Source organism: Sebastes fasciatus, chromosome 22, assembly GCF_043250625.1.
Source record: "Sebastes fasciatus isolate fSebFas1 chromosome 22, fSebFas1.pri, whole genome shotgun sequence".
Taxonomy (NCBI): domain Eukaryota; kingdom Metazoa; phylum Chordata; class Actinopteri; order Perciformes; family Sebastidae; genus Sebastes; species Sebastes fasciatus.
In genome coordinates, this window is record NC_133816.1 from 11,726,297 (window position 1) to 11,736,551 (window position 10,255).

The 10,255-nt window shown below is 43.6% G+C and overlaps 1 protein-coding gene across 1 annotated transcript; it reads left to right on the top strand.

Moving 5' to 3' along the window:
* Positions 1 to 1,495: 1,495 nt before the first annotated feature.
* ajuba (ajuba LIM protein) lies at positions 1,496 to 10,188 on the top strand. The gene is made up of 8 exons (XM_074624385.1): positions 1,496 to 3,960; positions 6,616 to 6,717; positions 6,849 to 6,916; positions 7,015 to 7,077; positions 8,388 to 8,518; positions 8,689 to 8,740; positions 9,437 to 9,505; positions 9,616 to 10,188. Exons 1-8 carry the CDS (start codon positions 2,427 to 2,429, stop codon positions 9,745 to 9,747), a joined length of 2,151 nt encoding a protein of 716 aa, XP_074480486.1. The 5' UTR covers positions 1,496 to 2,426; the 3' UTR covers positions 9,748 to 10,188.
* Positions 10,189 to 10,255: the final 67 nt, after the last annotated feature.

Sequence of the window (10,255 nt, forward strand, 5' to 3'; positions counted from 1 at the left end):
ATAATGTTTAAAATAAAGTAATTTTTGATACATTTTGAGGTAAATATTGGGGGTAATTTGGCAGAAATTTCAAATAGGTAACTTGCTAATTATCTCCAAATTACCATGAAATTTGCAGACCTGTAAAGTGAAGTGTTACTCTGAGTTCTTTTAAAACAAAGCTTCAAACTTTCCTGTTTGCTGCTGCTGCCTTTTATTAAACCAGATAATGATCTTATACTGCACTGGAGATTTTGCTCTTGTGTGTTATATTTCTATTTTATCTTCTATCCTAGCTTTTATTTCTTAGCTTGTTTTTATTTTCTAATCTTTAATGTTTTTATAACTGTTTTAATTATGTCTTAATGTTCTTTTTGCACTTTGTCGCAATGTTTAGATACATTTTATTTATTTTCTGTACTGTTTCTTTTGGATGAATTTCATTGTTTTTATTGGATTGTTTTACACTGTTTGGTTAGGTTTTTATGCACATTTTGTGTACTTCTTGTTGTTGTTTAACTTTTGTTGTATTTTTAAAATTATGTTAGTTTAGATCTTTCTTCCTTTTTTGTGATTGTTTTTTTTCTCCTGGGGTTGGGAGGAGGTCCTTTGTATAAGCCTGTGGCTTCTTGACCTCTCCTGACACATTTCTTGTTTGTTTTTCATTGACTGGATTTTGTGCAGTTTTATATATGTGCAAATAAATAAATCAATAAATAAAAATATGCAGTTAATAGGCTTCCATATCAGAGCCACATTAAGTTAACTTTCAATTCAATTCAATTTAATTCAATTTGCTTTATTGGCATGACTGTCAGGTGAACAATATTGCCAAAGAGTCAATTCAATAATAAATAAAAATAAAAAAGAACAAAATAAAAACAAAAAGATATATATACATATGTTTAGATATATTTTCTTTTCTTCTGTACTGTTTTTTGTATGTATTTCAATGTTTTTATTGGATTGTTTTCCCACTGTTTGGTTAGTTTTTTTTGCACATTTTGTGTACTTCTTGTTGTTGTTTAACTTTTGTTGTATTTTTTAAAATTATGTTGGTTTAGATATTTCTTCCTTTTTGTTATTGTTTTTTTTCTCCTTGGGTTGGGGGGAGGTCCTCTCTTGACCTCTCCTGACACATTTCTTGTTTGTTTTTCATTGACTGGATTTTGTGCAGTTTTATACATGTGCAAAAAATAAAATGTTCTTGAATGTTTATGTAAAGCACTTTGAATTGCCCTGTTGCTGAAATGTGCTCTACAAATAAAGCTGCCTTGCCTATATTTAATTTAGGCTTTAGAATTGCTTTTTTAAATAATATTTTCTTAATATAAGCAAATCTGCTATGGTGGCAGGTGACCTGGACATTGACCCTGTTACCCTGTTATTTATATATATCAGGTTGCAAGGTGCTGATTTCATCACCTGGTTGCCAGTGAGGGAGTTTATTTTGAAGCTGTAACCGGAAGCAGCTCTCTCTGCTGCTGCCAGCTGGACACATGTTGTAAAGAGAGGTAGAGGGGGGAGGTAAGTAATTATTTAGGGGGAAGAAAGAAAGAAACAAAGTTGTCGACCGTGCAGTGAACGAACACGGGGAGGGAATTTACTCATCTCGAGGTAGTCTTTTAGTAGCTCCGGTGTCTTCTGCTGCTGAGACGACCGGACTTTACCGGATCGGTTCCTTCTCCAAACTTCTCCGCTACTCTCTCACGGAGCACCGCGCACCGGGACCGGATTCCTGCTCTGAAAAAACGGGGAATGATAAAAGCAGGCGAGCACACACAGTCTGGATGGACGGACCTACATTGGAGTCTAAGTTAAAGTTGTTAATCTAATAGTTCCAGAGCACATTTTTCTCCTATTGAAATGAATGGCTTTAAAGTGTATCTTCTTGTTTTACACACTGGACTCTCATGAAGTGTTGCTGAACCTTTGTGTTGTTTAAAAAAAAAGAAAGAAAGGAGGATTCAAAACCCCCACACTGCACTGGATCACCACCACCACATCAAACCTACTCTACTGAAGGTGTTTTCATCCAGACTACTAGTGGAGATGTGGAGCCACATGAGGGTCCACAAAGGAGGCCCGTAGGTCACTCAGAAGTGTCCTATAGATGTCTCCTGTTTCCTGCCTCTGGATTAGTCTACTAATAATAATCCCATAATGGAGTCTTCCTCACCTACCTGTGCCTGTGGATCTTCCACATGAGGGCAAACCAGATGACTTTCAGAGGACTTAACCTGTAACCTGAAATGTCTTAAGAAGTCTTATTTATCTGTATTTATTGTGTGTGTATATATATAAGGGGAATTTTTGTTTAAGCTTGTTTCAAGGCCAGTTTCTTCATCTAAAAGCTGTTCTGCTGTGTATTCTAATCTACCCACACTGTATTTGAGCACATTCATCTTCTGATTTTTAAACTTGACTTTACCCCCAAAAACGTCATCATGGACAGGCCGATAAGCAAGTTATTGGAGAAGTTAAAGCTAACGGACTCGGGCAGTGTGAAATTCAACAGTTCAAAGAAGAAGCACGACTCTGCCAACAACTCTAATAACAGCAACGCCAACACTGGCATCTCCGGAGGAGGAGGCAGCAGCGGCGGCGTGCCACAGGCTCCCAGCTCTGCAGCTGCCTCGCCCTCAAGACCCGGCCAGTTCTCGCCTGCCTCTGCAACCACAAGCGATGCATGTGTTCCAGCGAGTGGGAGAGGAGGAGGAGGAGGGATGGGAATGCCACCCCCTCAGCTCCTCACCCCACCGTCATCTTCCTCCTCGGTGGGTGCCGTACCTCAAGATGGAGAGCAACCGCTTCACCCTTCCACCTTGGCGCCGCTGAGGCGTCGCTCCCCCCAGCAGCGAGCTTCCTGTTACCTGGGTGAGGGAGTGGATTCCCACCTGAGGCGTGAGTCCGGCCTGGGCCCCGAGTGTGACCCTATGGGAGCGTTTGGCTCCAAGGCGTCTCTCAATCAACGCCGCTACTCCCTGGAGCTCCAGCAGCTGGTCCGGCGACAGCAGCTCCTCTCTCAGCCGCCGCCTCTCTCCGTTCTGCCGCCGTACCCGGCCTCCATGGGCTATGGGTCGGCTCCCAGAGGCGGCATGGCAGAGCCCGGCTACCTCTCCGAGCCCGAGAGGCACAAACGCCTCTCTCTCCAGGAGGCTCTGTTCTACAAACGCCTGAGCACGGGCAGCGAAATGTGGGAGAGCACCAGGCCCGCGTCCCTCTCGCATCCGCCGCATCGCACGTCCGATGTGAGCGGAGGAGGTGTAGGAGGAAGCTTCTTTTATCCCCCGGGACCTACCCTGAGCCCATGCTCGTCTTTCAGCCTCCAGGAGTCGGTAATGGTCAGCCCCAGGTCCAGCTTCGCCTCCAGCACGGCCAGCGGCGGCGGCGGCGGAGGGAGCCCCATGGGGAGCCGCTGCAGCAGCAACCGGACCAGTGGCATCAGCCTGGGCTACGACTCCCGCTACTCTGCCTCCGGAGGACTCCCACCACAGCAGCAATCCCCCTCCATGCAGACAGGGGGCTCTGCCGCTGGTTACGGAGCTCCAGGCAGGGCCGGGCTGACCCCTGTGGAGGCCTGGACTCAATACTTGGAGGGTGGGATGCGACCAGGGGCGCACGACAGCCGTCACTCCTACCCACCTGCCGTCGGAAGTCCAGGAGCGGCGTGCTACCAGGCTGGCCCAGAGTGGTGGGAAGAGCAGCAGGCTGGAGTGAGAGGCACCCGTTACTCAGACCTGCCTGGCACCCGGTACCAGGAAGAGCTCACCCGACTTCTCTTGAGAGACGGTGCGCTGGCTGGCGGGGCGCTCCTGGAGGGCCTGATGCTGAAGGAGCAGTCTCTGGCCCTGACGGCGCTCTCCAAACCCAACACCATAACGCAGGGGCCTTTATCGGCCGGAGGGCCGGTCAAACCTCAGGAGGATCCAGGAGTCGGAGCCGGGAGGGACGGCGTGGAGAACCGCCAGGAGTACTTTGGTAATTCAATCAGGAGAGACTCGTATGAATTGAATGTTGATTTATTACACAGATTAATGAATAGTAACAGTCTTTGGCGATTTAGACCCAATGTGACATAGTAAAGGGGGAAGTGATGCCGTAGTTGGATTTAGGATTATTCCCCCCCCCCCCCCCCGGGTCTTGACACTGGTGATGGTGGTAGTGAAGAGATTGATGCAGATCTGATGAATGAAGTGGAGCAGGATTGCTCTGATGTGATGAATCTGGAGGTGGTGGAGGGTCGCATCAGTTTGTGCTGATACTGACACTGAAAACAGCATAGAGGAGAACAGTTTTTTAAACTTTTGACAGCAACTATGTGATTGGTTTTAGGGAGATATGGCGAGATCTGATTGGTCGCTGAAAAGAGAGACGGAAGAGAGAATGAATGAGATTGCACCCCGAATCTTCCTGACTGAATTTACGCATAAGCTTCATGAAACAGTAGTTTTTTCAGGGCACACGTGGAAAAGCGAAGGAGAAAAAGGTAGCCAGGATAAAACAGAGCACGCAAATTGTAAAAAATCACATCACCTAATTTGAGCCAGTGGCGTCACCGTTCATGCACGGCATCCCATGCATTCATAATAGAGCGCCCTCAGAGTGTTTATTATCGTCCTCCTCGCTGCCTGGTGTCAGATCACAGGTTCCTCTCTAAATGAAAGGCTTGGATGGATGGACAGATTAATAGTTGAAAGAGTGTATGGATGGATGGTACTTTTGGAACCTGCAGAGACACGCATGGTCGTAGCATGCAACGCATAAAGGAAGAAAAAAAAAAAGGCTTCAGAGACTGATCCAGACAAGTAGATTTGTTTGGCTGAAGAGAAGAAAGAACATATATATGTGTATATACTCCCTTCAGGTTCACACCTGTAGCCGAGACATCAGGGCGAAGTCAGCTGATGTTTCAGGAGGCAGGCAGGCGTTGCCAATTCGCAACAGCGTGGTGCACATGGAGGGCTAATGCAGCGTATCTGCACGGCCATTAAACTGCAAAATTCTGCTGTAACACTCAGACACAAATTACATGGTTCCATATAAGCACCGCTCCGACCATTACTGTGAGTCACACAAGATTAGGGCTCAGGATCTGTGTGTGTTATGGTGGCTGGGTGAATGTGTGTGTGTGTGTATATTGTTTCTCTGCGGCAGGGTGTGTTTTCCCCCGAGTGACTTCAGGCCACAGTAACGCAGTGTGAGTGTGTGAGTCATGTGTGCGTCCTGGTGTGTGTGTGTGTAATGCTTCCTTGGCGTGTGCAGGGGCGGTGTGCTGCAGCCTGTTTTTCTGCTCAGGTATGCGTGCCCGGAGGGGACATACAATACTGTACTCCTCTCAGCCATTAGGGATAAAATCACAAGCTCTGAGCCATGAAGACAGACGCTCTGAGCTCAGCAGACACACTATATTGAAGTGCGAGGCTTTAATTAAATTAAAAAGAAAGTAAAAAAATGAAAATGAAAGCCCCGTAAACTAAGAAACAAAACTTTCTGTTGATGATTTTGACCCACAAGTTTACAAAACTCCTGTAATATGTCTTCTTGTGCTTCTTAAATTTGTACAGAAATGTACAAATATTTTAAATCTCATACTGTTATCATTTTCATTTTTAGTGGCCCAAAAAAGTCCCTGAATGTTATACCTCAGTCACTTCTATCCCAACGTTTTCTATATGTAGCAGCTCCAGACTATCAAATTTAAAGCCTGCAGTTTGAGTCTCGGTTTTCCCTTTTTGGGTTTCTGGCTTTGGCAGAGACTCACGCCCGTTCCTAAATATCAAAATGACCGTCCAAGAGTGTAGGAATTCTCGATTTGCGTGGCACTCCCTCGGCCACATTAGAAAGAGAAAAAAACAAAAAACGCAGGCAGGTCCTTAAATAGATCACAGAAATGCTGCAGCTCGGACCACCACGCCACTTTTCCACTTTACATTTAGTGCCCTGAGTAGTGCTCAACATGTACTTAGACTACGCTGTAGTCTGTTAGATGAGAAGCTGGCTTTAAGTGTGCACTATAGAGGTGTTTTTTTATTTTTTAAACTATGCTGTTATGTTAATTGAGCTCTTATATCTGACACCAAACTGAAAAAAAGGAGCTGAAAGGTGCGTTTGTTGGTTAAAATTTGGTCAGAAAATGTCAATTAAGCATTTAAATGGGGGAAAAATCATTATCATCCATTAGATGATTTGAAGGAAGCAGCAAAAGAAGTGCTAATGTGTGTACTAATCTAGTTTCCTGAAGTAGTTTAGGCTCCTAACATCAGGCAATCTCATTTAATCTCCAAATTGCTCCAATTGTGGGGTTTAAAGTCAAATTTAAAGGGAAGTCTTAAACTCCAGAAGAAAGAGTCGTCTATTTTCTGGAGCAGCCTAAGAAGTCAGATCCGGTGGAGTTTCCCTTTAATAACAGAACGGTGGATGAGCAAACAGCCTGGCATGGGTAACTGGGATTTAACTGTGTGAAAATCCCCTAGGTGGTGCGAACGAGAGGATTTACAAGTGTTGACACTGTGCGTGGAGTTGGATTTCAGACACATCCTCCTGGAATGCGTCGTAAACGAAGTGTTAAGAGCCGCTGAGCTGTTACTCTCCACTAAATGCGTGTTGTGTTTTTTCCCCCCATTGTGCTGGCAGGGACCTGTGTAAAGTGTGGGAAAGGCGTGTACGGGGCGGATAACGCCTGCCAGGCTCTGGATAGCCTCTATCACACACGCTGCTTCACCTGTGTGTCCTGTGGTGAGTACGCACCAGACACAACAATCATTTAAATACCATCGCCCACACCTTTTCCAAACGCCACTTTTAACCGTTTTCTATTACAATGTGTCCCGCTGAGTCAAACATCTCTCTCCCCCCCCCTCCTGCAGGACGCACCCTGAGAAACAAGGACTTCTACAATGTCAACGGCTCTGTGTACTGTAAAGAGGATTACATGGTAAGAGTCGAGGTCGAGGCGTTGTTTTGTCATCCGTCTCACACACACACACATTCAGAGGCTTGATTTTCTGCTAATCTCTTTTGTTGTAATTACAGTTTTCAGGATTCCAGGCCGCTGCTGAGAAGTGTAATGTGTGTGGCCACCTTATTCTCGAACAGGTGAGCGATGTGTGTGTGTGTGTGTGTGTGAAGATGCTACACGAAGAAGCGCACAAATACCTTTTAAAGCTAGATGTAAAGAAACTTTAACCTGCCCTGTGTCATTTGTAGTTAACTTGCGTTTCCCAGAATGCCCCCAGACGATAGAGAAATTCAGTGACGTCTGTTTCGTTGGCTCGTCTTCGGGTTCCCACGACAGATTTTCAGTGGAATGTTTGCCTTGGGTTTTTTGATAAATAAAGAAATAAGGCTCTGTAGTGATTTAGCTTAAAACTTTTTTTTTTTTTTTTACCATATTTGAACCACATCAGACCCAAAACATAAATAGAAAGCTCACAGGGAGTGTGGGATCCACAGGCTGCGTTTTTATGCATAATTTGAACCACATTCAAGTTTTAGGACTACAAACATTTAACTGTATTTCCATCATCGTTTGTAGCTGAATTGGAAAAGTTGTCTATGGCCAATCTGAAATAATAATAATAATAATAATAAAGTTTACTCTCATATTTTGTGGTCTGATTACAAACTAAAAGTAAAGGATGTTGGTAAGACCGATGAATCTGAAATAAATGTACATCAAGCTAAAGCTTACAAAATATGGGAGGCATTCAGGGTACACAATAGAGTAGGAATTATTGGCTAAATGGCAGCGGATGGAAATGTAAGTAGAGCTGCAATTATTAATTGATTAGTTGTCAACTATTAAATTAATCACCGACTATTTTGATAATCAATTAATCGATTCGAGTATTTTTTTTTTTTTTTAAAAAGTCAAAATTCTGATTCCAGCTTCTTAAATGTGAATATTTTCTGTAAACTGATTATCTTTGAGTTGTTGACAAAACAAGACATTTGAGGACGTCATCTTGGGCTTTGGGAAACACTGATCGACATGTTTCACCATTTACTGTCATTTTATAGATCAAACAACTCGAATCAATAACTCGATTAATAGAGAAAATAATCTTCGGGTGCAGCCCTTAATGTTAGAAAATTAAATTAGGATGCTGGAAATAGATTTTACAGCTTGTCAAAAGAAAGTTTTCAAGTTTATTCTTTTAGCATGTGTCAATCGAACAATACAAATTGAGATACTGGAGGTAATGAGAACAAAAAAGAGAACGGACTAATAAATTCAACAGAAAATATGATTACAATCACACATACACACGTACACTTATGCATACCTAGGTACACATACATACAGTCTAGGCCAGTTATCTGTGTGAATATATGTTTGAAAATGGACCTCATAAAGAAAATGAGACCAGAAATGTTTTAAAAATGTTGTCGGTCTTCCTCCTCAGATCCTGCAGGCTCTTGGGAACTCGTACCATCCGGGCTGTTTCCGCTGCGTGGTGTGCTCCAAGGCTCTGGACGGGGTGCCGTTCACCGTGGACCATCACAGCAACATCTACTGCGTGGCAGACTACAACAAGTGAGACGTTCAAATGCTTTGTTTTGAAAAGGGAATGACCCTTGAGATGTTATGAAATATACTTTTTGCATGTGTAACATTTGAAGTATGTCCCTACTTCCTTCATTACTCATCTGTGTGAGTGCTGCTGGTTTCTACACTAAATAAACGTTCTCCTTTTCGTCCTGCAGGACTTTTGCCCCGAAGTGCGCTTCCTGTTTACAACCCATCTTACCTACTGAGGTGAGTACGAGTGTATTTAGCTTCACTTCCACCACAGGAACTTTCCTCCAGAACTAAAAACCTTTTGAGGAACTCATTGTGTTTCGACTGCGACTGGGACCAGGGTTTAAATTAAGTTGCAGGGACATTTAACCCCCAAAAAAGGCCCTGGTTTAAGGGTTGTACTTTCTAAAAGTACAGAAACTTTCAGGGTGGAGTTTGCAGGGATGATTGCTGATTGGTGAAACACACACACGAAGGAAGTACACTAGTATTGATTTAGGACGAGGCGAGATCATTTCTCTTTGTTTGATAATAAAAGTAAAGTTTAAAAAAGAGTATCTTTCAGATGAAACGGATCGACACACTGAACTGCAGGCTGCAGAGTTTGTTTACTGCTGCGACCACCAGCCGCCCTCGTCCTATGTCATGTTGCTTTTTTCATACGTCAGCGGACTAATTTGCCAAAACTTCGCCGGACTTTAGACCGCAGTGAAAACACAAGACCGCCTTTTAGTTCTTTGAAAAGTAGTTCCAGGGACTAAAAGTTGTGTGTTCTACATGCACGTGCTGACAGGAGGCGATTTTCTGATCAAACTTTTACAACCAGTGTAATATAGAGGCAGCCGTTTCAGGCATTTCAATATCTAGAATGTTTTTGTTGTGATTCACACTTTTTTCCCCCCGCAACTGAGTTTTGTTTGTTTTGTGTCTCAGGGCAGTGAAGAGATCCTCAGGGTCGTGTCTATGAACAAGGACTATCACTTTGAGTGCTACCACTGCGAGGTGAGTCGTCCCTCTATTTACGATGTGACTTCAGTCGGCTGACCTCACTTCCTCTGTGTGCATTCCTGTTCTTATCTGCGTCTTTTTCTCCCCCCCCCCCCCCCTTTCAGGAGTGTCACCAGCAGCTCTCAGATAAGCCCGGCTCGCAGTGCTTCCCTCTGGACTCTCATCTCCTCTGCCACTCCTGTCACATGAGCAGAGCGTGCCCCACACACAACATTCCCCCTCACAACACACACTGATGATCAGCGCCTTACGCAGCTGTGGATGAGAAAGCTGGTCTTAAACATGCTGTCGTTCTCTAATGTGCTTTTTGCTCAGTCTCTTTCTGAAGATGAAACTGCTGATATCCAGACATTTCCACTGATTCACTTTGTCTCTGGATCAGTCCCTTTTGTCACACGTACTGCCTGCTGTACTTCTTGTACTATTACTGTACCATAGTTATAAGGGAACGGGAAACAAACTACTGCTTTTTTTTTTTTTTTTTTTACCCCAATGTGGCTACTGTTTGCTGTAGAAGAACAAGGGATTTTTGCTAAACTGTTTTGTACATATATTATCGCTAGCAAACATTTTGCACTTAAATTTGACTTTACTGTAAGAGATTTGTTACGTGAATCTGTACAATTTGGGTAAAAACGTTACTGTAATTTCTGTATGTTGTAATAAATATTTTCATTTGTGTTCAGACAAACTTGTATTAAGTCCCTTTTCTCTGCACATGGTTCAAATACTTTAACAATATAT

Coding starts and splice junctions, on each gene's coding strand:
- ajuba (XM_074624385.1), top strand. CDS start 2,427: ATGGACAGGCCGATAAGCAAGTTATTGGAGAAGTTAAAGCTAACGGAC. Junction 7,078..8,387: donor GCCACCTTATTCTCGAACAG/GTGAGCGATGTG, acceptor CTTCCTCCTCAG/ATCCTGCAGGCTCTTGGGAA. Junction 8,741..9,436: donor AACCCATCTTACCTACTGAG/GTGAGTACGAGT, acceptor TTTGTGTCTCAG/GGCAGTGAAGAGATCCTCAG.